Raw genomic sequence first — 27466 nt, 5'->3', positions numbered from 1 at the left:
ACATATAAATTCTGTGGGACGTCAACAATCTCATGCACTAATTGAAGGAAAGAGAATTCTACAGCATCCTGGCCAAAACCCTTTCTTCAACCAGCACCACTTAAAAAGAGTGCTGTGTGTAAAATGGCTGCTACATTTACTCGTACAAATCATTGCACTTGAAAGTAATTCATTACATGTGCAGCGCTTTGATAGGTGGCATAATGAACCACGTTGTAACAGCCTGTCTTTCTATCTTTTGAAATCTGCAAGGGAACACAAATTGATCATGTTTTTCTCTTTGAACTTGAAGGATCTTTTGATATTGCTGTAAAAACATGTTGTCGAAGCTTTTTGTTTTGCGCTCATCGGGACAGCTGCTAGAATGCCAATTTTTTTTAAAAGGAGCAACAATTTATACTGCATGAGAAAAAGGTGCTGATTGGTTGGCAAGTCAACTCGGATTGGTCGAGGCATTGCCATGGGGAATGCACCAGGGAACTATTCTCCTCCGCGGTTTTGTTTAATTCAAAAATGCGCAATGCCTGGACATGTTCCTTTTGCCTGCAGAGGACAGGTCTCTGTGTATGAATATATGTAGCTTCTAGCAAGCATAAGTGAGCCACATTGCGAGCCCTACTGATAACCTTAAATTGGATGATCGTGTAATTCTGACTCAACCAGCCCGTACTTGCAAAATTCAGAACACAATGTTTAAACTTAGATGTGATTCCGCGATTGGACAGCACTTACTGAACAATACCGAGTGTGCCAAAGAATTAAACTAACAACCAATTTAAGATTATCAGTTGGGCTAACAATGTGGCTCACTTACGTTCACTAGAAACTACATATATTCAAATGCAGAGACCTGTCTTCTGTAGGCAAAAGGAACATTTCCAGGTGTGGAGGACAATAGTTCCCTGGTGCATTCTCCATGGCAACATCTTGACCAGTCGACTTGCCAACCAATCAGCATCTTTTTCTCATGCAGTATAAATTGTTGCTCCCTTTAAAAATTTGGCATTCTTGCATCTGCCCTGATGAGTGCAAGACGAAAAGCTTTGACAACATGTCTCTTTTCTCAGCAATACTCAGGTTCTGTACTAACAAGCAATGATCTTTTGATCACATGAAATGGTAGGAAATATCTATTATGATTTTGAAACAGTACTCAAACATTTATTCTTTCAGTTGTATGATGGTCATGAAGTAATTTGTCTCTGCATACCATCAGACATTCCTATTACTTGATGGCAAACATCTGTGTTTTAGAACAGTTAGGAAACTGCAGTTAGTACTTGTTTTATTAAGCTGTACATAAACCAAAAGTATGAATTTACTTTGGACATTTCTTGAGATGAAAATCTAATCTGGATATCACATGCAATAATGTTATCTAAACAGACATCTCTTCATTACAGTATCTAAAAATGGTTGTTTGTGATTCAGTAATATAAATGAAATTGTGAAAATGACATTTTTAAATACTGTTAAATTCAAATCTTCCAGAAGATAAACAATTTAGGGTACTGTTATGAGGGCACATTTTGTACAAAAATAACTCATTAAAAATACTGAACACTAAGGATTTGAAACTAAACTCAGTGCATGAAGACTGTGCACAGATATGAAAATATTTTTGAATATGTCAACTGATTTCAGGATGTAAAACAGAAACTCCTGCCCGTTAGCCAACAAAGTACAATCTGCCAAAAACATGTGATTATCTGTTTTAAACAAAATCTAATATAACAAAATAAATATTGATTGCAACTATCCTACTGAACGAATTACAGCTGTAGCTCTCAATTCAGTCAGTGTGTAAATACTCAATTTGTACATGGTTATTTTCTAGGCAGTAATATGTACAAAGTTTAATGGAGTAACAAAATTTACTAATGCTTTAGGATTATAAAACAAACACATCCACATCAAACAGCTATGAAAACTGAAAAAAGCAAGCCACTTTTCCTAAAATTAGCACTGTAAGTGACTATCTATGCAATGTCAGATGTTATCGTTAGAAATTCAGCATGACAGAATCCTTACCAGCAGTCAAAAAAATGCACACACTTTCTGTACTATCTTATAGTTAACTTAAAAAAGCTGTTACAAAAATACAGTTTGCACATACATAGCAATTAATATTTAAACATACAGCGTTTCAATTCAGTTGTGAAGAGGCATTTTACATTATATATGTTAGGTTTGGATTACATGCCAAAAATAAATGTTATGGTATAAACCTTAACATAACCATTATATTGCTACTGGAGTATATCATGCAGCATCTGATAACCCAAAGGTAGTTAATGCAAAATACCATAAGCCAATTTGTCCGCATATCTGATTTAAACGGGACACAGTGCAGCTCCCCAACAATGCTGCTGTCTCTGCATGGTCTTGCAAATAATAAAACTACCACAAAATTTGTTTTTAAAGTTTTAATGAAAAATTAAAACTGAAACTAAAATATGCTGTGACTGGTTCTTAAATGTCAGATGAAAAAACAGTTTGTACAACTGTTCATGGTATCTAGATTGTATTCAATTTTCTTGTAGGACTTAAATGACCTCTGGTGTAAGATCTGTGAAACTTCACAAAAATTGTTACTCCGACTGAAAGTATTATTTCATTACAACATTGGAGTCCAACTGTGCTCCTTGATTCAAGGAAGAGTAAATGTCTCATTACAGTTCTACTGAAGGGAGGTCACTCAATAGGCTTCATCACTTAAAGCTTTAGTAATATTTCTTTATGTAGACAGTCTTGGTGCTTCAAAACTATAGGTTTCAAATTGACAGTTTGAAGGACACTTTTCTTTCTGTTTTGCAGGTCAAAGGAAAGATGAAAGAAGAAAGAATTTAGAAACATTTTAGATAATGCTAATGTTTGAAATGATTACAAACAAGAAACAGTACCAAATATCATAAATGCGATCGTGCACAAGAAAAGTTTCCATCAAATGGAAGAAAGGATAGAACAGGGCACAAACATTCCTTGAGTAGTAATGCTTAAACATTTCATGCCAGCTATCATCTCCATAGAAAGTCAACATTTAATACATTAGGAATACTAGAGGAATGATTTTAACTCAGGGCAGAAATTGAAGTGACTAGCAAACTGTCCAGTTTTTAACTCCTGGACCTCATTTACACACTCTGATACTGACCTCCGCCCAAAGTCAGCACGGATAGAGTGTAAGATAGCTGTCAGGAACCTACAAATTCGTCCCTTGAAAGGTAAGTACAGTTGGTGGGGGAGGAGTGGCGGGATGGAGATTAAAAAGCCTGCTATTAGGTGAGGGAAGCCGAGGCAGGGGAGGCCCTAGGATCCTTGTGGGCCCAGGAGGAGCACTCCTGGTTCTTCTGGCCTACAAAGAACCTTTAAAAAATTTATAACAAACATCACTTACCTGGGCCTCCTGTGAACAGGATCCTTGTTGCCACCAGCTTTTGCTAGTGAGTTGGAAATTGTGCGGACCTTAGTCAGGCCTATGCTTCAAATGAGTTTGCCATTTAAATTAGGCCCTTGCACCTCTGGGGGGGGGGGGGGGGTGGCTTTCCCATATCTGAATCCAGCCAAGTAAATATGAAGAAGAATGTGTTGGCAGCATGGCGGGAACCTACCCTACCCATACCATTCCTGCCAGCAGGAAGGGGAAAACAGTTTAGAATTGGATCTTAGATCTCTTCTTTATCAGCGTGCCTTGTAAATGCTTTCTTTAAAGGGAAACTGTATTCCTCTTAAATGCCATTTCATCCAAAATTATACTTAGATATCTATACTATATTTATTAGTCTCCCTTATTTTAATTTTAAAAAATATTAGCAGTCTGAAAACAGATGTTTTGTGGAGATTTTGCTTTGCAGTGACAACACAAATAAGGAGAATGGAACTTTGCATCACTGTAATGCAATATCTATGCAAAATATTTGTTCCCAGATTGCCATGGACAAACTGTTTTGAAACACACAACATGGAAACAAAGGAAGGCACAGAAACTAAGTGTACAGTATTTCTCTTACTGTTAAAATTGAGTGGCAATTTAGATGACTATATTTTCCCATTGAAATACTTAAGAGATTTGTTAAACTTTGTCGCAAGATAGAAAGAATTTTGCAAAACAACCTCAGTACAGAAGGGACAAAGGCGATAAATCATGAAAGCTTGGAATTAACAAGCCAAGGTAGTGCACTGCATGGATGCAAAATAAATAATGTTTAAATACTCATTTGCATTTGTATTAAGCAATATTTTGAAGCTCCCTGTCCAGGCATGCAGAATGAAAAATTATCAGTTAATATTGCTCAACACATATTAATGCACTACAAAAAGCCAATTTAATAGAATTAGCAAGCACATTTTTAGATCTGTTAAGCCAGCTGCAGAAGAATGTGTCTGCAATAAAGTGCTACAGGATGACGTTAGTTTGTAAACATGTAAATGGTACAATCCTCCCATTTACACTCTGGGCAGGAAACTCACCACTATACCCCACAGCACAAGATGATGGGCATTTACATCTAGGAGCTCTGTTGCTCCTCAGTTTTGCCTTGTGCACTTCTGAGTTCCTGCACAGATCCCATATCTGCAGAAAATAATCAAAGCACTTTATATGGATCAGTTACCTTCCAAACATCTTTCAGTACTTTGTGGGCTTTTGTTTAACATTTCTGTCTTAGGGTGCATGCACACTATATTAATGTTACTGTGAAATAGTTTGGCTTCTGAGGAGTGTACATCACATGTTCAGGCCCAAACTACTGTGGAGCAGGAGGGAGTCTCAGTCTGTTTTGCTTCAGTGTCAAGATCAGACCCTGCCTCCAGAATCAGGCTGGATTTACACTACAATTATAGCATCAGTGAAAAACAAAATGGCTGCAATTTTAGTGTAAAATCCCTGTTATGTAAATTTATTATTATACAGTGTGTGAAAACACCAAAACTCAAGTAACTCCAAAGACACTGGATTGTACAGTATAGGAGTCATCAGAATTTCATAATTATGCTTAGGATTTTTTAAACAAACATTAATGGCACAGAAACCTATTTAAATTAGGCATTTTAAGATAAACTTTAAAATATCCCTTTAAATTTAAATGATAATAAAATGCATGTTAATTTGTCCAGCTTTCCAAAATTTATTTTTGACATTTATCAAAGAGACACCTAAAGTTAAAGCTCTAATTTAAATAATGTGAAACGATGGTAGCAGAACTCAGGCGGTCCATGAATGTCTTTTGGAATTAGTTAAATACATTACAGATAAGTTGTTTTAAATCACTATCTATTAATATTACTATCACTATAGCTAATTAACAATTTAAAATTTTATATTCTTTTAAAATTGTGAAGACATGCAATCCATCTACTTTTAACAAAACTGTCTCAGTCCTTACTTATGCCACTTATGTTTTATGATGCCATTACAACACTCAATTCTTTTACTATCTTGTCAAACTCTTTAAACCAGGATATTTGGACTATGAGTATCCTATATGTAACATCTTTATTTTACCTGTCTTCAACAGTGGTTATTTGTATTAAATTTCACCACGTGCTATTTCCAAAGATACTGACAGAACTTAATGATCCAGTACAAAGAACAAAGAACAGTACAGCACAGGAACAGGCCATTTGGCCCTCCAAGCCTGCGCCGATCTTGATGCCTGCCTAAACTAAAACCTTCTGCACTTCCGGGGTCCGTATCCCTCTATTCCCATCCTATTCATGTATTTGTCAAGATGCCCCTTAAACGTCTCTATCGTACTTGCTTCCACCACCTCCCCCGGCAACAAGTTCCAGGCACTCACCACCATCTGTGTAAAGAACTTGCCTCGCACATCCCCTCTAAACTTTGCCCCGCGCACCTTAAACCTATGTCCCCTAGTAACTGACTCTTCCACCCTGGGAAAAAGCTTCTGACTATCCACTCTGTCCATGCCACTCATAACTTTGTAAATCTCTATCATGTCGCCCCTCCACCTCCGTCGTTCCAGTGAAAACAATCCGAGTTTATCCAACCTCTCCTCATAGCTAATGCCCTCCAGACCAGGCAACATCCTGGTAAATCTCTTCTGTACCCTCTCCAAAGCCTTCACGTCTTTCTGGTAGTGTGGCGACCAGAATTGCACACAATATTCTAAGTGTGGCCTAACTAAAATTCTGTACAGCTGCAACATGACTTGCCAATTTTTATACTCTATGACCCGACCGATGAAGGCAAGCATGCCGTATGCCTTCTTGACTACCTTATCCACCTGCGTTGCCACTTTCAGTGACCTGTGGACCTGTACGCCCAGATCTCTCTGCCTGTCAATACTCCTAAGGGTTCTGCCATTTACTGTATACTTCCCACCTGCATTAGATCTTCCAAAATGCATTACCTCACATTTGTCCGAATTAAACTCCATCTGCCATTTCTCCGCCCAAGTCTCCAACCGATCTATATCCTGCTGTATCCTCTGACGATCCTCATCACTGTCCGCAACTCCACCAACCTTTGTGTCGTCCGCAAACTTACTAATCAGACCAGCTACATTTTCCTCCAAATCATTTATATATACTACAAACAGCAAAGGTCCCAGCACTGATCCCTGCGGAACACCACTAGTCACATCCCTCCATTCAGAAAAGCACCCTTCCACTGCTACCCTCTGTCTTCCATGACCGAGCCAGTTCTGTATCCATCTTGCCAGCTCACCCCTGATCCCATGTGACTTCACCTTTTGTATCAGTCTGCCATGAGGGACCTTGTCAAAGGCTTTACTAAAGTCCATATAGATAACATCCACTGCCCTTCCCTCATCAATCATCTTCGTCACTTCCTCAAAAAACTCAATCAAATTACTGAGACACGACCTCCCCTTCACAAAACCATGCTGCCTCTTGCTAATAAGTCCATTTGTTTCCAAATGGGAGTAAATCCTGTCCCGAAGAATCCTCTCTAATAATTTCCCTACCACTGACGTAAGGCTCACCGGGCCTATAATTTCCTGGATTATCTTTGCTACCCTTCTTAAACAAAGGAACAACATTGGCTATTCTCCAGTCCTCTGGGACCTCACCTGTAGCCAATGAGGATGCAAAGATTTCTGTCAAGGCCCCAGCAATTTCTTCCCTTGCCTCCCTCAGTATTCTGGGGTAGATCCCATCAGGCCCTGGGGACTTATCTACCTTAATGCTTTGCAAGACACCCAACACCTCCTTTTTGATAATGAGATGACTGAGACTATCTACACTCCCTTCCCTAGGCTCATCATCCACCAAGTCCTTCTCCTTGGTGAATACTGATGCAAAGTACTCATTTAGTACCTCGCCCATTTCCTCTGGCTCCACACATAGATTCCCTTCTCTGTCCTTGAGTGGGCCAACCCTTTCCCTGGTTACCCTCTTGCACTTTATATACGTATAAAAAGCCTTGGGATTTTCCTTAATCCTGTTTGCCAATGACTTCTCATAACCCCTTTTAGCCCTCCTGACTCCTTGCTTAAGTTCCTTCCTACTGTCTTTATATTCCTCAAGGGATTCGTCTGTTCCTAGCCTTCCAGCCCTTACAAATGCTTCCTTTTTCTTTTTGACTAGGCTCACAATATCCCTCGTTATCCAAGGTTCCCGAAACTTGCCAAACTTATCCTTCTTCCTCACAGGAACATGCTGGTCCTGGATTCTAATCAACTGAAAGACTCCGACATGTCAGATGTTGATTTACCCTCAAACAGCCACCCCCAATCTAAATTCTTCAGTTCCTGCCTAATATTGTTATAATTAGCCTTCCCCCAATTTAGCACCTTCACCCGAGGACTACTCTTATCCTTATCCACAGGTACCTTAAAACGTATGGAATTATGGTCACATAGTAGCTCGGCTGTTGGTTAGGATAACCTACTTTCAAATCGTGGCATCTAAAAAGCTGGCTAACCTCCATGAGAAAGATTCAGGGAATCGTATTCAGATTGCTATGTCCAACACCTTGTGGTCGTTGCAACTGCAGTGCAATTGTCAGATATACCTCACCCACCCCACGAAACATTGCTCCTGTTGGCCGGCATGGATTGGAAAGTCAAAGCACATGAAAAAAAATGAAAGGGAATACAGCAGACAAAACACGATATACAAAGAGAACACCTCATTTAAATATATATAACGGACAACCTTCCAACATTGTGCTCCATTTCTTATAATTACAAAAACATGCAAAAGCAACAAGATATTTGAATATTTGAGATTGTTAGCTGGTACTACATATGCATATATATTTTGATTAAAGATCAAAACAGTCAGTCAGTTACCAATTACAGATAGAGAAAAGGCACAGCAAGAAGAGAACCAGCCATGCACAGGGTGAAACATGCATGATAACATTACACCATCAGTTTGCATAGTTTTAAACAAGCAAGGTTTTTTTTTTATTAAATCGACATTACAAATACATAGATTATATGCAACCTTCAACACTAATTTATTTTTTCTTCTCTACACAAATGATAACCACATAACTCTATTATCAAATTTATTAAAACAAAATAAAAAGACAATAGCAATGATCTTCTAAAAGCAGCTCCACCTTAAACTAGAAGTCCTCTGATGGATACAATACTAGGATTTCAAATAGGACAACAATTTTCATCAGGATCTTCATATTGGGTGGATTAACACTAGTATCTGTGTGGATATGCTAAAACATTTGAAACTTGGGAAAATGCCAATTTTTCTTTGATAAATTTAGAAACTACATATTTAGAACTAAATCACTGAGTTTTTTTTAACCAGCTTAGTTTTACTGTAATATTTCAGTGGACATTAGGTAGTCTTATTTTAGTTTGTTAACAAACCCTATGATAGCCCATGATGTGACTCTTATGCATTACATTAGGTTGTCTTAACGAAGTAAACATGCACATTCCATATTTTAGTTACCAGGGTAATTTGCTGCTATTTAGATCCTGACAACAGTCAAACATTTAAAAATATAAACTAGGTTATATATGATAAATTGCTCTCGATTGTCTATAAGAAATAAATCAAACTTTCCAAAAATGGATAGTTCTACACATCTGATTTTCTGCGGATTTAAAAAAAAATTATTTAACATTTTTAATTTATAATTTTCTTGACAGGAACTCTTCAAGCATTTTAGCGACTAGAACACAACATTAAGTACTGACAATTAAACTTCCTGTTATCATATCCATTGAGTCTAAGTAATACATGAAGCCAATACCTATTAAATTTCATAAGGCTGTTATTTTTAATTCATCAGTGGAGGGAAGGGCAGTAGATTGCTATTGATTCTTACTCCTCTAACATTTAATCGTCTAATGTCATACTGAGTGTTTTTACATAGTGTAATATACAGTAATCCAAGCACTGGCCACTTAATACCACATACTATTACGTCCCATGTTATTATCTTAACTGCTCTTGCATCTATATTATGGTGTCTTTATCTAACTTAGCTTGCTTACTACAAAAATAATAGGACCAAATTACAGAAATCTAAAGTAGACTTACGACTATGATTTTAGGACATTGATGGCACCCTGTGATTACATCAGTAATGTTCTAATAGAGCAGATTCTAAAGATTACAGAAAATTGCTGTAATACTCAATAATTGCTTAGTGATAATGCCATAGCTATCGGATTTGTGAAAAGTTTGCTTTTAATTAGAAATTAGATTCAAACAGCATAACTGGAATGAACCAATTGCAGGTAATTTGGCAAATAACTGAATTTGGGCCAATGCAAAGAGTTTGTTTTATTTTGGGCTGATCTGTCCTTTTAAAATGTATCAAAGCGTGTGATGTTGGAGCTAAGATTGGAGCTACTGGTCATCTCAAGTAACATCATGCACTTCTTGATCAAGTGCAACATGAAGAAACATTAGGCAAATTTTGTCTGCTCTGTCTTAAGGTGCCTTACCTCAGAAAAGTACCCCTTCAAGACCACAGGCATCTTTTCATTTCCGCATACCAGTCAAACTTCTAGTACTAAATTGCCAATCTCGTGTAACTTGTGGTGAATTGGTGGTTGTGTTATGGTACAAAGCTCAGTCGTAACTTGACAAACTCATTTCAGGTAGGACCTTTACATATGAGATTTTCATGCCATCAGTTTGGGAACCATTCAAATGTAAATCACAGAGGTAAAAGGTCAGTGTACTAACATTACATCACCAGTTTCCTTTCTATCCCTCAACCAAAATAAAACTGAAAATTAATTCCATGTAAAGGGGAACTTAATACCCAGCAAAGTATGCATACCACTATTTTTACCTCCTGTTGCAAATTTCTCTGGTAGTGTGCAATTACTTGCTTAGTGGCGATCAAAGTTAAATGAAACAAAAAGCCTTAGGCCTACAAATCGCATGGTTTGCAAGACTCTCAAGATATAGATATATTGATGATTAAAGAGATTATAGAAGAAAAAATATGTTCTGAAATTTTAGTAAGAGTTAAACACTTCTTTGAATTAAAACGTCAATGTCCAGCAATAATGTTTTTTGTTGTCATAAAGTTTTTTTAAATAAAGAAATATTTTTCCATGTTCACTGGAAAAATACAACGGACAACTGTGTAGTATTTGAAAGTGTTGTTAGCATCTTAATGTCTGAAACCTAGTTACGGTTTAGAACAGCATATAAAGGCTAAACTGTATTTTAGTCACGTAAGCCTTGCAGGTTTCTTTTTCATTAGCTTCAGTTAATATTTTGCATAAGTCAGTATAAAGAAATGTTGCAGTTTCATTATCAGACATTACTTAATCCATTGTTGTTGAATCAGATGGTATAATATGAAATTCAAAGTAAAACTAAAAACTGTTTGCTTACTTAAGTAAAAGATATATGTTTTTAAACAGTTATTTTTGTTCCATTCTCCTCTCTTATGGTTCCTTTAGGGTTTCTTTGCCTCTCCAACTAATTCCCACAATTTGCCTCCCTCTTTGTAAGAAAGCACTTTGCACCTCCCGATGATGACCCAGTTGAAATTAATAACTCATCATGTGGGGAATCATAAATGCAGACCCAAACCATATCCCGCATGGACATATTGGCACTTTGATTTGTGAAATTAGGTGTGTTTTTACTTAATTACGATAGTATCTTTCTGCAAGGCTGCAAAGTCAGCAAAATAGAAGTAAACGATGCAAATATGCACTATCTACCAACTTCCACTATCAATACAAAAAAAGAGAATGGGCCAGTATATTTTACAAAATGAATAAAGTCGTTAGGCACAGGACTGACAACTTTTATATTTTAAAAAGATATAGCTGTGCAAAAATCTTTGCAGTAGTTAAGAACCTTTTGATAGAGGGCTACAGAACCACTCCAGATTAAAAATAGCCAATTTCTCCACTTGTGAATGTATTTTCCTTCTCCTTAAAATACATCTAACTTTGTACTTAGGACCTCTTATATATTTAAGAAATATTCAAGAAAATGCTGATCACTAGATGCAAGCACTCTGTTAAGTCTATCCTGTGTTCAAAAGTCAGATGAACTTCTATCAAAAAAAATTGTGAAACTTGTAAATCTAAAGTCGATTCAGACAAAAATAAAAAGGATCAAATCCAAAAGCCACAGCAGTTAAGTTTTGCAACAAAACAAAATGTATAGATATATTATGTTGTTAATGAAAATAAGATTAGTTTGATGCATGCTAAGGTTCCAATACAAATGTTATGAATGCAAGCCTGCGGGGTTTAAGTTATGAATGTGCCAGCATCAGCAAAGGAAGGCTGTGTGTATATACACACACACATACATAACTACATGAAAGATTAATTTGATTTCAGTATTGCTGACATAATACCTTACCCAATACCCTATTTCCTACTGATATTAGGTATATTGATTGTTGCCATTTGGGTTATTTGGTTAAGATATTTGCTGCTCATGTTTTAATTTTACTGGACCCGATTTTAAAATTGCAAATTGGTAATCATTTGGCAGCACCACAAATAATGGCAAGTCATTTAGACACATCCATATTCATACCACACAGTCTGCTTGTCTTCTGACATTACTGAAGGAGACACAGAAACATTCATGCTTTCTTCTGTACATTCACCAGTGGGGGATTTACCACTGATAAGAGGGGAATTTAACTCACTATTATCTTGATTCTCAAACTTAAATAGTTCATTAGTGGATTTCAAAACTGTGACACTCTGATCCTCCTCTGGATACTGAATAGTTTTAATTGGTGACACCATAGCAATATCAGTTGGCCGTGCTATGGGTCTTTGAGGCAGCCTACTGACACTACTGATGGGATTTGTGGATAAATTTGAAGAGGAAAGATAAACATTGGTAAAGGAACCCATTCCAATTGGATCGGGTACAGCAATCATGGAATCAGATACAATACTTAGCCCAAGGGATGAGGCAGATTTTGAAATGGTTCGGCCTTTTTCATCATTTTCAGCAACACAAAAAACCCTCTTGGCGTTTGTAGGATTGTAGTCAAAATCTATTGATTGATCATGGCCATAAGGCCTGATTAATTGAGATTTCTGCAAATTAGATGCTGCTTGAATCTGGTAAGATACATGGTGAGGAAAAGGAGGATGGTGGTAATGATCTGCTTGGTACTCACTGGGTAAAGCCTGAGTGCTTGTTACCACCTTGCCTGGAGAAGGATCTATCGACACAGGTGCTCTACTATCTCTCGACATGAATTCATGAATGCTTGTTCTTCGATTCGACCCTTCTGCTGTAGAGATCACATGACTTGCACGGGGTAGAGTAGGAGAAGTGGTGCAGTCTATTTGGGACAGTCGCTGTGGCACAGTTGGCAGTTCGCAGGCAGACACAGTCTTTCCTCGGCTTAGAATGGTCGGTTCTACTACGGTGCTTGTAACACAGATATAGTCTGGTTTTGGCAGACTTGGCCATACATACTGCCCAGGCTTTTGCAGTTTGCCACTGCAGCAGTCCACAATCTCTCTTCCTCTAGGTGATCTGACAGTAGCACCATTACTGATAAGGTCCTGACTCAATTTCTCAGTTCCAACTAATTCAGGCTGATCTGTGATTTTTGTGAAAACATCATCTAAAAAATTCGCATGGCCTGCAGATTGTATCTGTGCAAAAAAAGTTTGAATAAATAAACCAATTATTAAACATATTTATAGATTTTTATCTCATGTTACTTTGATTCTCTCATCAGCTAAAGTGCAGCGCACTCTGGATAGCAACCTTTTCCACAGCTGCTGTCAATGCCATTTGTGATTCTTCATCTGAAACCTCAATTTGAATATTAGGAATCTCAACTATCCTTCCTCATGTTGGGTGATAAATGTGGTTCCATTCCATATGGCACCTTATTTACTAATCTGACTCAGAGCTGATCAAACATTCTGGTACATACTTGCCAACAATCAATATTTTAAGCTGATAGTCATTACTTCAACTTACTTAACAGCTTATTAATTTTATTAAAAAAAAGGACGGGAATTTCCTTGGAATTGCTTCCACTTCGACGCTTAACTGCACTTCTGGTGTAGCAGGTGCAGCTCTGAGGAAATTCCTGGTCTGTGCTTTTCTCCCCTCACCATGATTGGAAGTTGTCAGTATTAACAAATTAGATCTGTTGAATGCCAGGATGGGGGCTGTTAATGCTGTCAAAAGACAACATTCTCCTACTACTAGTTGTGCACGAAGCAAAGCAGAAAAATTTTCAGATGAGTTGCTTGAGAGTTACAATTAAATATGTGCATATTTACTGGTTGCCTCCGAAGAAGTTGCACATGAAAAGTAAGCTGTTAAAATAAAGATATTTTTTTAAAATTACTTTTTCAGCATCAGTGGCAGCCGATTTTGTGACATAAGGAGGAAGTTCTTGTGAATTCAATAACAGGCGTATTTGAACACACTGCATTTGCAAATAAAATTAAAAGTGATGAGTTTTGCTACATTTAAAAATTACACTTAGACATTTGGGCACCAAACCTCAGGAACCACATATTGGCTTTGAAAGGAATACAACACAGAATACCAGGGTTTAAACAGTTAAATTTTGAGGACAGATTAGATAAACTTGGCCTGTATTCCCTCAAGTTTTGACAGTTGAGGGGTGATCCAATTGAGGTGTTTAAAATGATAAAGGGATTTGTTAGAGTAGTTGGAGAAAAGCTACTTCCTCCAGAGAGGAAACTCCAAACAAGCAAAATTAGAGCCAGAACATTTAGGAATGAAATCAAGAAACATTTTTGCACACAAAGGGTATAGTTGGAAATTGGAGCTCTCTCCCCAGTAAGGCTATGGATATTGGGCCAACTGAAATTTTCAAGACTGAGATCAATAGATTTTTGTTAGGTAAGGATATCAGGGGATATGGAACAAAGGTGGGTAAATGGAATTAAGGTACACAGCAGCCATGATCTAACTGAATGGCAAAACAGGCTCGAAGGATTGAATGCAATGTTCCCTCTAAGCTGTGCAGCCACTCAGCAACCTGGAAGTTCCCTTACAGGCAGAGCACAAGCCGACCCTTTAAGTTAACGCATATGCATGGTCGTGCAAAAAATTTAAAGGTCCCACGCACTTAAATGAATTGGTTGCGCACAACAAAATTTTTTTTTTAAAAGAGGGGATGTTAATTGAATGGCCTGTTCCTGTTCCTATATTCCACCTAACAGCACACAATTCAGTTCCATAATGCCTTTTCCTGCAAACCATGTTTGTGTGCCATTTAGATTAAAAAAAAAATTGCAATGTGCATTTTTTGATTTGTCCTTCAAAAATGAACATGTTTAAAAGAGCAACGTAGGCTAGAAATTTCCATTGGTGATAACAGCGGATGTATGCTTCCACTGTCTACTGTGTCAATGGCAGTTTTAATCTAGTAATCTTAATGGATGGTTTCCCTCCTGCAATTTCTGCTTATAATGCACTGGACTGCATCTGCAGTAGGCGTGTACCAGTGTTTGAATTTAAATGAGGTGGGGGATAAAACCCCCATCTCCTGCCTAAGGTTGCTTGTGGTGGGTGTGCCTTAAGAAAGCAGATGCAACGGTTTGCTTTGGGACCCCTGTGAACTGAAGGATCTCTGGAGCTTCCAGGAACAGACTAAAGAAAGTTGTGGTAAGGCAAAAGATTTTCTTTAAGATCCCACTCAGAAAATCTGAGCATTTGGGACCTGTAGCTGTGCTCCAATTTCTTCAGCATGTTGTGGCACAAGGCCAGTGGCTCAAGTGGCCCTTGGCCATGCAAATGGCCCAGGGAATGAAAATCAGATCCTTGGTACTAATGGATGCAATGCACCTACCTCAGGTGGTCATAGAGAAAAGTGGCCCTTTTTATATCAGAGAGTGAGAGAAATTAAGAGAAAGGGAGAGACAGAATTTGAACAACAATATCTAAAACATTTGGTGGAAGGAAAAGGAGAGAGAATATATTATGTGGTTCCATCTTAAGATAACCTGAATACGATATGTGTCTCTAGTGAGGTTTTGTTCATACTGGTATAGTGCATGGGAAGCAATTGATGAAGAAATAACATAAATGACATGGACTAAATGAATTTTCTGTATAACTAACCTGTGGGGATTGGTTTACGTTGCTCTCCTCCAGAAACTGTTGTAAAGTAACTATTTCACTTCCAGGTGATGCGGCTTTATTTCTTTGCTGAGAACGAGTTTGGGTGTCATCAGTTCTAAGTTCTTTGTTTTGGACGGATGGATGGTCTTTTTCCAAATTTTGTGGTTGATGACTACATAGAAGGCTGCTGCTCAACAATACGCGACTGTCATAAACTGGACCATATTCTCCACTGCTGTGACTTTGCGACCTACGATGGCTGCCATTAGCTGCACCTGCTTAGAGGTAAAAGACATCAGTGCGTAAAACCTAGCCTTATCTACCATATCAGCCATGAAACTGCTAAGCATAGGAAAACATCTGATATTTCTGTGTAAACAGAATAAAATCCATCAAATCATTGGCAGATTAGACCACTTTACTTGGTAAAATATCTGCAAACAGAAAGCAGATCTAAAATTGTATATGAAGCCAGAAGATGAGAGTGGTAGGCACACTTTACCAACAATTTCAAGCCTATTATGTTAAAAGAATATAATTGCAAAAAGCAATATAATGCTATCATAAAAGGGTTTTGGTGTTGTTTTTATCTTTTGGTAAGAAAAGTCATTATCTCAAAAAATTGTTGTAGCTTAATACTGAATGCAACAGAAAACAGAGAGAATATTAACACCTCTCCTCGTCAGTTTGCAGATTCAACCTACAAACGATAGTACTAACAAAACAGGCATAAAATCAAGCAGAAGATGTGAGTACTATTTTTCTGTCTATTCCAACTTTTTAAATTCCAGTGTGCATGAAAATATTCTGAATCATGCAATAAAAAGTTCATCCCAGGAAATGCTCATTACATTTCAGCACACAGCCTGAACAAAACACAAGAAACGTGAAAATACCAGCATTAAAATGGAAATGGTTGAAAAAAAAAATCAGCCATGGCATACCTTTTACATCGTGAGCTGAAGCATTATTATTGTTATTGCTACTGGATGTCCTGCTACTATCAAGGCTGGCTGGTCTGGAAGCTAAATGGAAATTGGGAGATAGCATGAGATAAAAATGAGCAGAGGACACTTTACCTTTGACCAGAGTAACAGCTGAAGCAGGGATGCATGCAGTGTGCCAAAGGCTGAGCATGCCCAAGGTCAGAAAAGAGTTGTGTCTTACAGATCAGAAAGCCAAGAATTTTTGAGGCAGTCCAATTGGACACTTTGGAACACAGCACTACAGGAAAAGCAGATAAACAGAAACATAAGGGAATGGACAGGACAGAAATAAAACAGTCCTCCTTTCAGGGCAATAGTGGAAAGTGAGGCTATTTCATGCTGAATACATATACAGAATACAACATGCAGGAAAATGAGTGTGACAGCATGACTTACAACAAATGTGACAAGGTACTCTGCACAGTGTAGAGCTGCCAAGAGCAGAAGGAGTTGGAATGTATCCACAATAATTATTCGGTAACCCTTATTGCCCAAAATAGAAACAAGTACTTATGTTAGTATCTTAAGAAAAAAGGTTCATCATTGCAACTACCATCAGTGTTTAGTGTTAAATGTATTTACAGTCAGGCTTTCTTACTTTTTAATTTAAAAGGTTTGTTGACTCTTAAGTATAATACATATTGAACGAATATAAGCATGTTATACTCGTATGTATATGCAATGTGAGAGCATGTTTTGTCATTTAACCATATTTTCTCTTCCATCTCTTCCCATTCCTCCCACCTTGTGACTAGATCCAAGTTATTGTCCTAGTCAAAATGATAAAGCCATCCAGCCAGAGAATGTCTCCAATGTTGCCCTTCATTGACCTGCCAAAAGGTAAGCTTAAATACTGCAGGAAGGGTTCCTGCAGTGTCAGGGGCTACAGCCCTGGGGAATTTGCAGTTAGAGTCAGAGTGACCGAGCTGCCTTACATGTCCTGCGTACCGATCTCCAATGGATTGAAATATTAGTGGACTCATTCGGTAATGTTTGTACATACCTTAAAGAGTTTTTGCTTCTTAAACAACTTACTTAATGAAAACTTGAAAGTAAATGTTAGCTGAGATCGGAATTTGTACTGTGGTATCTTCGCTACAGAAGAAGCACATGCCTGCCAGAAAAGCAAGAGTGGCATCAGCTAAATCTATCTAGAGTATCATAGATTACAAAGCTTTTGCTAAACCACTTCTATTACACTCTTGCCTGTTTTTTCAATATTCTCTATTTATTTCTGAAACTAGAAAAGGAATAAGGAATGTGTTTATTATATGCAGTGAAACAACAGGAAGAATTACATTTTGTTAGTTATCAGAATATATGAAGGAGTCAACTGCAGAATATATGAGTGAAGGTAAACAGAAGTTGTATTAATATTGGGTTAAAAACTTTGCTTGTCCCACTGGCTTCTGATATATACTTCCTGTACAGGTAATGACAACTCTGAAGTGTACTGTAACGGACAGGGGAGAAGTGGTGTGGGTGACTTCCACTTTTCCCTTCTAAACTGACCGCAGATAGTGTTTTAAAGAGTGTTTTGGTCCCTGAGTGATTTTAAGGGTCAAATGCATAGACAAATGACAGGTTTTCTTGTAGTTTTAAAAAAAAAGGATAAATGTTTATTTTTACACAATAACCGAAAATGTTCGCAACCTCTCCCACTCACGAAATCACACACACAAGAAAAGATAGAGAGTTGAGTGGTAGCATGCAGTTAAAGTTCAATTGCGGTAAAAGAGTTCATTGTGTCAAGAAAACCTTTATAAGCTTTTTGGGAGGAAATCTTTCATCGCGCAGGCCTGAACGTCCGTTGTCTTGAAAGGGATGAATTTTTGTAGGCTCTTTGTGGTTAAGCCTCTATCCGACGTTGATGGGGAAATTCCTTGTTCCCTTTTGCAGATGGGGAGTCCAAAAGTCCCCTTGCAATTTCTCTGCTGCACTCATTAGATGGAACAGTTTCACAGCTGTTCTGCTGGAAAAAACTTTCTCTGGCTGTTCTCCCCCATCTCTCCAGGGAGATACCTTTTAAGGTAGAAACCTGTCAGGTTGGGGTGTTGGTCAGGTGACTAATGGCTGTCTCCCCTGGGATAATTCATGCAATGTTCGAGGATATGGGAACCATTGTTCCATGTTGGCAGCTGAATGTGGTCCATTCTGATGAATAGGTGCTACTTTACACCTCTTATTTTAGTCTTGGCTGCGGAGTCAGTCTGTCTACAACAGTCTTTCTTGGCTTCATTCCTGTAGATAGGAGTTGTTTGCATGGAATGGACTGTTTTAAATTTCAATGTGTTTTCCCCAAAGCTAATTCAGATGTGGATAATAGGTTTCATCTTCAACAGACAGATATGTTTATTGACAGTACAGGAGGAGTCACCTGACCTCTATTTTGTCTGTGGCACAAACATGTCCATTTGTAGTTCAGTTCACTTCTACATAATTCCTCCAGTTCATTTCATATTTGATCACTGTTCCCTTTGTGAGCATGACAGTACTCTCTAAAGTTCGTAGCTGGAAATACCTGGCTTTTACCTCACTAAGTTTACACTGGAGATACCATTAGTCGTACAAGATCTGTGCATCCGGAGCTGGTGGCATCAGCAGGCATCTTAGGCAATATAAAAAGCATAAAATCAACATAGTGACTTGGCAGCTAAATAAGGGACCCAGTTGGCTCTTGGAGCTGACAGACAATTGACAGGAATGCGATTTGTTGTCTGAAATGCAACCTAGGAACCTAGGCCAAATGAGCTGTAGATCTGGAAACACAAAACGATTGAGCTTGTTCAATAAATAGCACAGGGAAAAGGAGAGCTGGTGAGGAGGAATCTTTGATCTGCATAACAGCAAGGAAAGTAAGATGTGTGTGCAGATCATATGATTTTTATAAAGAATGAGGATCTCAATCAAGTGCTGAATAAATTCCAAATTTTTCAAAAAACCTCAACTATATAAATTATTCTGTAGCAAAAACTAACAGAACTTTAACTCACCTAAAAAAAAACTTGAATACGGCAAAATATATCTTTGGTATTTGTGAGGAGCTATTTGGGTTGGTAGAGAAGAGAAGCAATAACTTACAAAGCTTCAGAAACATCAAGAAGGTAGAACAATGAGGGATCAGAAATGGAAGCATAGGGCTGGATTTTACCTTAGGTGGACGGGAATTTGCCACCAACTTTCACGTTGGTGGCAAACCTGCTTCTGCCTAACCCGGGGATCCGTCCCACATTTTACGGGTCCCTGGCTTCAATTAAGAACAAAGAACAGTACAGCACAGGAACAGGCCATTCGGCCCTCCAAGCCGTCGCCGATCTTGACGCCTGTCTAAACTAAAACATTCTGCACTTCCGGGGACCGTATCCCTCTATTCCCATCCTATTCATGTATTTGTCAAGATGCCTCTTAAACGTTGCTATCGTACCTGCTTCCACCACCACCCCAGGCAGCAAGTTCTAGGCACTCACCACCCTCTGTGTAAAGAACTTGCCTCGCACATCCCCTCTAAACTTTGCCCCTCGCACCTTAAACCTATGTCCCCTAGTAACTGACTCTTCCACCCTGGGAAAAAGCTTCTGACTATCCACTCTGTCCATGCCACTCATAACTTTGTAAACCTCTATCATGTCGCCCCTCCACCTCCGTCGTTCCAGTGAAAACAATCCGAGTTTATCCAACCTCTCCTCATAGCTAATGCCCTCCAGACAAGGCAACATCCTGGTAAACCTCTTCTGTACCATCTCCAAAGCCTCCACATCCTTCTGGTAGTGTGGCGACCAGAATTGCACACAATATTCTAAGTGTAGCCTAACAAAGGTTCTGTACAGCTGCAGCATGACTTGCCTATTTTTATACTCTATGCCCCGACCGATGAAGGCAAGCATGCCATATGCCTTCTTGACTACCTTATCCACCTGCGTTGCCACTTTCAGTGACCTGTGGACCTGTACGCCCAGATCTCTCTGCCTGTCAATACTCCTAAGGGCTTTGCCATTTACTGTATGTTTCCCACCTGTATTAGATCTTCCAAAATGCATTACCTCACATTTGTCCGGATTAAACTCCATCTGCCATTTCACCGCCCAAGTCTCCAACCGATCTATATCCTGCTGTATCCTCTGACAATCCTCATCACTATCTGCAACTCCACCAACCTTTGTGTCATCCGCAAACTTACTAATCAGACCAACTACATTTCCCTCCAAATCATTTATATATAATACAAACAGCAAAGGTCCCAGCACTGATCCCTGCGGAACACCACTTGTCACAGCCCTCCATTCAGAAAAGCACCCTTCCACTGCTACCCTCTGCCTATAATTTCCTGGATTATCCTTGCCACCCTTCTTAAACAAAGGCACAACATTGGCTATTCTCCAGTCCTCTGGGATCTCACCTATAGCCAATGAGGATGCAAAGATTTCTGTCAAGACCCCAGCAATTTCTTCCCTTGCCGCCCTCAGTATTCTGGGGTAGATCCCATCAGGGCCTGGGGACTTATCTACCTTAATGCTTTGCAAGAAGCCCAACACCTCCTCCTTTTTGATAATGACATGACCCAGACTATCTACACTCCCTTCCCTAGGCTCATCATCCACCAAGTCCTTCTCTTTGGTGAATACTGATGCAAAGTACTCATTTAGTACCTCGCCCATTTCCTCTGGCTCCACGCATAGATTCCCTCCTCTGTCCTTGAGTGGGCCAACCCTTTCCCTGGTTACCCTCTTGCTCTTTATATACGTATAAAAAGCCTTGGGATTCTCCTTAATCCTGTTTGCCAATGACTTTTCATGACCCCTTTTTAGCCCTCCTGACTCCTTGCTTAATTTCCTTCCTACTTTCTTTATATTCCTCAAGGGCTTAGTCTGTTCCCAGCCTTCTAGCCCTTACAAATGCTTCCTTTTTCTTTTTTACTAGGCTCATAATATCCCTCGTTATCCTAGGTTCCCGAAACTTGCCAAACTTATCCTTCTTCCTCACAGGAACATGCTGGTCCTGGATTCTAATCAGCTGACGTTTGAAAGACTCCCACATGTCAGATGTTGATTTACCCTCAAACAGCCACCCCCAATCTAAATTCTTCAGTTCCTGCCTAATATTGTTATAATTAGCCTTCCCCCAATTTAGCACCTTCATCCGAGGACTACTCTTATCCTTATCCACAAGTACCTTAAAACTTACGGAATTATGGTCATTGTTCCCGAAATGCTCCCCTACTGAGATTCGACCACTTGGCCGGGCTCATTTCCCAATACCAGGTCCAGTACGGCCCCTTCCCTAGTTGGACTATTTACATATTGTTTCAAGAAGCTCTCCTGGATGCTCCTTACAAATTCTGCCCCATCCAAGCCCCTAGCACTAAGTGAGTCCCAGTCAACATCGGGGAAGTTAAAATCACCCACCAGTACAACCCTGTTACCTTTACATCTTTCCAAAAATCTGTCTACATATTTGCTCCTCTACCTCCCGCTGGCTGTTGGGAGGCCTGTAGTAAACCCTCAACATCGTGACTGCACCCTTCCTATTCCTGAGCTCCACCCATATTGCCTCGCTGCATGACCCCTCCGAGGTGTCCTCCCGCAGTACAGCTGTGATATTCTCCTTAACCAGTAATGCAACTCCCCCACCCCTTTTACATCCCCCTCTATCCCGCCTGAAGCTTCTAAATCCCTTAACATTTAGCTGCCAATCCTGTCCTTCCCTCAACCAAATCTCTGTAATAGCAACAACATCATAGTTCCAAGTACTAATCCAAGCTCTAAGTTCATCTGCCTTACCCGTTATACTTCTCGCATTGAAACAAATGCACTTCAGACCACCAGTCCCGCTGTGCTCTCCCTGCCTGCTCTTCCTCTTAGTCTTACTGGCCCTATTTACTTGTTCCTCCTCAGTTATTTCACCTGCTGTCCTACTGCTCTGGTTCCCATCCCCTGCCACACTAGTTTAAACCCTCCCGAGTGACGCTAGCAAACCTCGCAGCCAGGATATTTGTGCCCCTCCAGTTTAGATGCAACCCGTCCTTCTTGTACAGGTCCCACCTGTCCTTGAAGAGATCCCAATGATCTAGATATCTGAAACCCTCCCTCCTACACCAGCTGTTCAGCCACGTGTTTAGCTGCACTATCTTCCTATTTCTAGCCTCATTGGCACGTGGCACAGGGAATAATCCTGAGATTACAACCCTCGAGGTCCTGTCTTTTAACTTTCTATCTAACTCCCAGCCGACGCCATGGATCCAGAAGGGACGGTAAGTAGGGGTTGCCTCACCAGGGGGATCGGTCCTTCCCTAATGAGGCTGGAGTGGTCGTTTGGTGGGAGGGGGCGTCTTGGGTCCGGGTGTGGGTTGGGGGGCAGGGGCGGCCCTCAATCGGGCACTCTGTGCCTGACTGCCATGCGCCACCCCCCCTCCCCCCGGGGGCGCGGAAAGGCCAGCTGCTATCGCTGGGCGGCCTTTAACGTCCCCAACACACCTGCTTGCCACGGGTAAAATACCTGTGGAGGCGGGCAAGGGGCCTTAAGTGGCCACTTAAGGGCTCTGATTGGCCTCGGGCCGGTGGGCCGTTTCCCACCTCCAGCCTGATGCCGTAAACTTGGCCGGATGCGGAAGCAGGGCGGTAGGCCTCCTGGAGCTTCCCGCTCAATTTTATGCCGCCCCCACGCCACCATCCGACCTGCTGGCACGGCGTAAAATTCAGCCCATCGTTTTACGTTCAAGTTGGTAAGTGGGTTCGTCTATTAACTTAAAAGTTCAAAAGTAATTTATCACTGCTTGTGGAATTTAACAGGGCTTGATCTTAGTTTTGGACAGTTCATGGATTAGAAGTGGGCAGAGAGAGACTGGGATTTTGTGGAGATGGCAGACGTCCCACTGCCAGAGACTAAAGTGGGAGGAGACTATCCAGCTTTGGCCAACAGCAGGACTCGGGAAGGCATATTGCCAACGTCAGCCAATTAAGTGGCTGCTGCTGGGCCAATCAGTGGGCCGGCAGTGCTGCATTGCCACCGCAAGCGCTGGACACTGGTGAACCTGCAACACCAGGGAGAGGGCACCACAATGGCTGGGCTCCCTTAAAGAAAGTTAAGTGGGGTAGGGGGACGCTGGGGCCAAGCAGTCAGGCCCCGACGATCGGAGTTTTGTGCGTTGTGGGGTGCGGCCACTGAGAGCCGGTGGTGCCGTTGGTGCAAGGGTGGCCAATGCCGCTTGGGGGCCCCTCCGTGGGCCATGGAGTGCCTATAAAGAAGGTTTCCGCTCTCTCACCCGGAACCTATGGAGACAGGAAGTGGCCCTTATTTGGCCATTTAAGTGGCTCAATTGGGCTCCCAGTGGGTGGCCAATCTGCCAACATTCCCGTCACTGGCAAAATGTTATGACGGTGAGAAAACATTGGGTACCCTCCCCACGATGCCTTCCCGCCTCCCAGCCTGTTGCCACCAGGCCGGATGCTGAGGGTTGCTAATGTTTGAGGCAAATTAGGTTTAGGGGATGGGTGGAGGACTAAGTTTGGCATTTATGGGCGTAACCTTATATCTTTGAAAATACTCTTCCTTCTTCCAATTAGAGGCCCTGTAGCTTTGGAAGGCCGGCAACCCCACTGGAAGAGGTAGGCACTGCTCAGGCTGCAAGGAGAGTGCCAGGGCACCTGAAGATGGAGGTGCCCTTGGAGGTGTGCACAAAATGCAAAAATGGGGATTGAAGCTGGTAGGCCCCTTGAAGCAGAAGGAGAAATCCCTCTGGAGGTATCATTTGGGCTGCAAATGCAGCCCTTCCTGCCCATACTCTGTCTTTGGGGCATGGAGTCTCCAGCTCTGATGGCCCCCCACACTGGCCTGCCTTGAGTAGCTGTTTCTGTTCTTCAACCACCTCCAGCGAAATCATCCAAAGGTGGGAATGCATTAGCCCGCCAATCTGATGTTCTAATCTGCAAGCTTGCTCCCAGTTCCACCTTCAAAGCTGCCTCTGTGAGACTGGGAAGATTCTGTCCTAAATCCTACTAGTGAGGCATTTGGCTAAAACATTGGCAAAATCTAAACATAAAAATTCAAATAAAGAAATCATAACTTCTCTATCCATGCGGAGCACCTGTATAAAACGGCATGTGCAGAATATCCGAATTATTTTCTAAATATACTGTCACTTCAACCATAAATAAGTCCTATCTAAATGTGGATGTATTGTACTTAGGTTTCCAGAAGGCATTTGATAAGGTGCCACATCAAAGTTTATTGCATAAAATAAAATCTCATGGTATAGAAGATTGGCTGGCTAACAGGAAATAGAGAGTAGGCATAAATGGGTCATTTTCTGGTTGGCAAGATGAAACAAGTGGTGTGTCACAGGGATCTGTGCTGGGGCCTCGACTTTTTACAATTTATAAAAATTACTTAGATGAAGGGATCAAGGTACAGTTGCTAAATTTGCTGATGACACAAAGATAGGTAGGAAAGTAGGTTGTGAAGAGGACATAAGGGGGCTACAAAGGGATATAGATAGGTTAAGTGAGTGGGCAAAGACCTGGCAAATAGAATATAATGTGGGAAAGTGGGAACTTGTCCACTTTGGCAGGAAGAATATAAAAACATATTATCTAAATGGTGGGAGATTGCAGAGCTCTGAGATGCAGAGGGATCTGGGTATCCCACTGCACGAATCACAAAAGGTTAGTATGCAGGTACAGCACGTAATTAGGAAAGCTAATAGAATGTTATCATTTATCGCGAGGGGAATTGAATACAAAAGTAGGGAGGTTATGCTTCAGCTGTACAGGGCATTGGTGAGACCACATCTGGAGTACTGTGCACAGTACTGGTCTCCTTATTTAAGGAAGGATGTAAATGCGTTGGAGGCAGTACAGAGAAGGTTTACTAGACTAATACCTGGAATGGGCAGGCTGTCTTACGAGGAAAGATTGGACAGGCTAGGCTTGTATCCGCTGGAAATTAGAAGAGTAAGAGGCGACTTGATTGAAACATATAGGATCCTGAGGGTTCTTGACAGGGTGGATGTGGAAAGGCTGTTTCCTCTTGTGGGAGAATCTCAAACTTGGGGTCACTGTTTAAAAATAAGGGATCGCCCATTTAAGACAGAAATAAGGAGAATTTTTTTCTTTCAGAGGGTCGTGAGTCTTAGGAATTCTCTTCCTCAAAAGGCGGTGGAAGCAGAGTCTGAATATTTTTAAGGCAGAGGTAGATAGATTCTTGATAAGCAAGGGAGTGAAAGGTTATCGGGGGTAGGTGGAAATGTGGAGTAATCAGTTCAACCATGAACTTATTGAGTGGCGGAGCAGGCTCCTAATTTGTACGTATGTTCATAAATTATTTCTAGCATCTATGCAGTTTATATAATTAAACAGCTATGACTGATGTAGCTTTCTGGTTACAAAATAAATGGAAAATTGAATGGTAATAAGGATATTACATAATGTATTAAGATACATTAATTTAAATTGAGTATTTTGTTTTAAAATTATCAATCTTTCCTTGATTTCATTTACTGTCATAGCTAGCACCTGCTACAAGAAATCAGAAGTACCCAGCTCTGTTGACCATTTTTGAATCTGAACTGACATGTTAAATGGTTGATGTTTAATAGAAATAGATGTCACAACAAAATACAGAGGTTGGCAAATGCTTAGCAAAGCAATGTAGCAGGCAAGAACAGTGATGATACAAAAGCAAAAAAAATGCAGCAGCAGAAAAGGTCATGAAAAAATTTCAATATGTTCATGTCAAATGCAAAACAAGCATAACACTATAAAGACAAATGTCACACAATGCAGTTAATGTTTGAACATCATGTATAACATTTACCTCGACTTCTTGATCCAGTGCTGGAATTGTCAAAGTTAGGTCCATGAGATAGCAAATTTTCATTTGAAGTAACACCTGGGAAGTACATTTTAGTGAGACCAATGAAAATGCAATTGTTTATTATTAAAATATAAAGGCATCTTATCTAAACTGTTTTCATGCACATTTTTATTATACTATATATATTATAATAAAAGAGGGAAGTGCAGACTTGCCACTGTGACTTTTGCTGACTATAAGCTCTTCATTTTATTTAGTCCTATTGGGAAGAGGCAGAGAAAATAATGACAAGATATTTCACTGCATGTCTGTGTGTGCTGTGGGAGGTGCAGGGAGGATGAGAGGATTGAAAACCCAGACAAAGTCTATTCATGATGCTTTTGCGTATCTATCAGTGGTTGGAAGGAATATAGCATTGCGAACCTCGCTAAAAATGTATAGCCAATCTACCTTATCTGTATTGCCAGAGACCAAAATAATAGGCAGAAACTAACCCTCCAAATTAAATGGAAAATGAAAAACAATGTGCATTATTTTATGTTGCTTCAGAAGAACAAAGAGCTCTATTAAACTTTTGAAAATATACTTTATAATACCTTTTTCTAATACTTCATAACAAATATTAAGGGAACAAGGAAATCATTTCTAAAATGAATTCAACCGTAAATTCCCAGATTATTTGGGTTTTGGACCAATAAAAAACTATTCCCCTCTTGATCATCTTGCAACTTCACCACAGATCAGTAAAGACTATAGGGCTGATTTTACAATACTGGCTACAAAAAACAGCAGAAATGCATTTTGTAGGCTTGAACAATGGGAAGCTAGATCACTGGATGTCTTGTAATTCCAGCTTGTGTATAGCATTTAAATAAACTCTCTGCATCGCTGGCGCCTTGTGATGGGAGCATTACTACATTCTGGGGAGAATTGTGTATATCTGTAGCCCTGATGGGGATGGTGTTCACAATTAAAAGAATGGATCCATTTTTTAAATGTGTTTTTGGGATGTAGGACAGTGGCAAGGCAGTATTTGTTATCTATCCCCTAGTTGCCCTGAGTGCATTGAATCAACCATGTTATGTGGTGCTGAAGTTGCATGTAAGCCAAACAGGGGAAGGGGTGACAGGTCTCTCCCTGAA

The 27466-nt window shown here is 40.1% G+C and overlaps 1 protein-coding gene across 9 annotated transcripts in view; it reads right to left on the bottom strand.

The window, feature by feature from the left end:
- Positions 1-1855: 1855 nt before the first annotated feature.
- LOC137376405 (girdin-like) overlaps positions 1856-27466 on the bottom strand; it is a 413979-nt gene continuing 388368 nt past the window's right edge. For 3 of the 9 annotated variants that reach the window (XM_068044907.1, XM_068044909.1, XM_068044914.1), the window contains 6 exons: positions 26325-26399; positions 16476-16556; positions 15532-15809; positions 12587-13073; positions 4471-4573; positions 1856-2806 (listed from right to left, as the gene is read on the bottom strand). In XM_068044907.1, the coding sequence (XP_067901008.1) occupies positions 4509-4573; positions 12587-13073; positions 15532-15809; positions 16476-16556; positions 26325-26399 (986 nt within the window). In that variant the 3' untranslated portion in view covers positions 1856-2806; positions 4471-4508. Of the gene's footprint in view, positions 2807-4470; positions 4574-12586; positions 13074-15531; positions 15810-16475; positions 16557-18275; positions 19126-26324; positions 26400-27466 lie in introns of those variants that run through there. The other 6 variants (XM_068044908.1, XM_068044910.1, XM_068044911.1 and 3 more) reach the window with 6 other exon arrangements.

The sequence above is a fragment of the Heterodontus francisci genome, chromosome 13 (assembly GCF_036365525.1).
Source record: "Heterodontus francisci isolate sHetFra1 chromosome 13, sHetFra1.hap1, whole genome shotgun sequence".
Classification (NCBI taxonomy): Eukaryota; Metazoa; Chordata; class Chondrichthyes; order Heterodontiformes; family Heterodontidae; genus Heterodontus; species Heterodontus francisci.
This window is presented reverse-complemented; position numbering and strand designations above follow the sequence as displayed.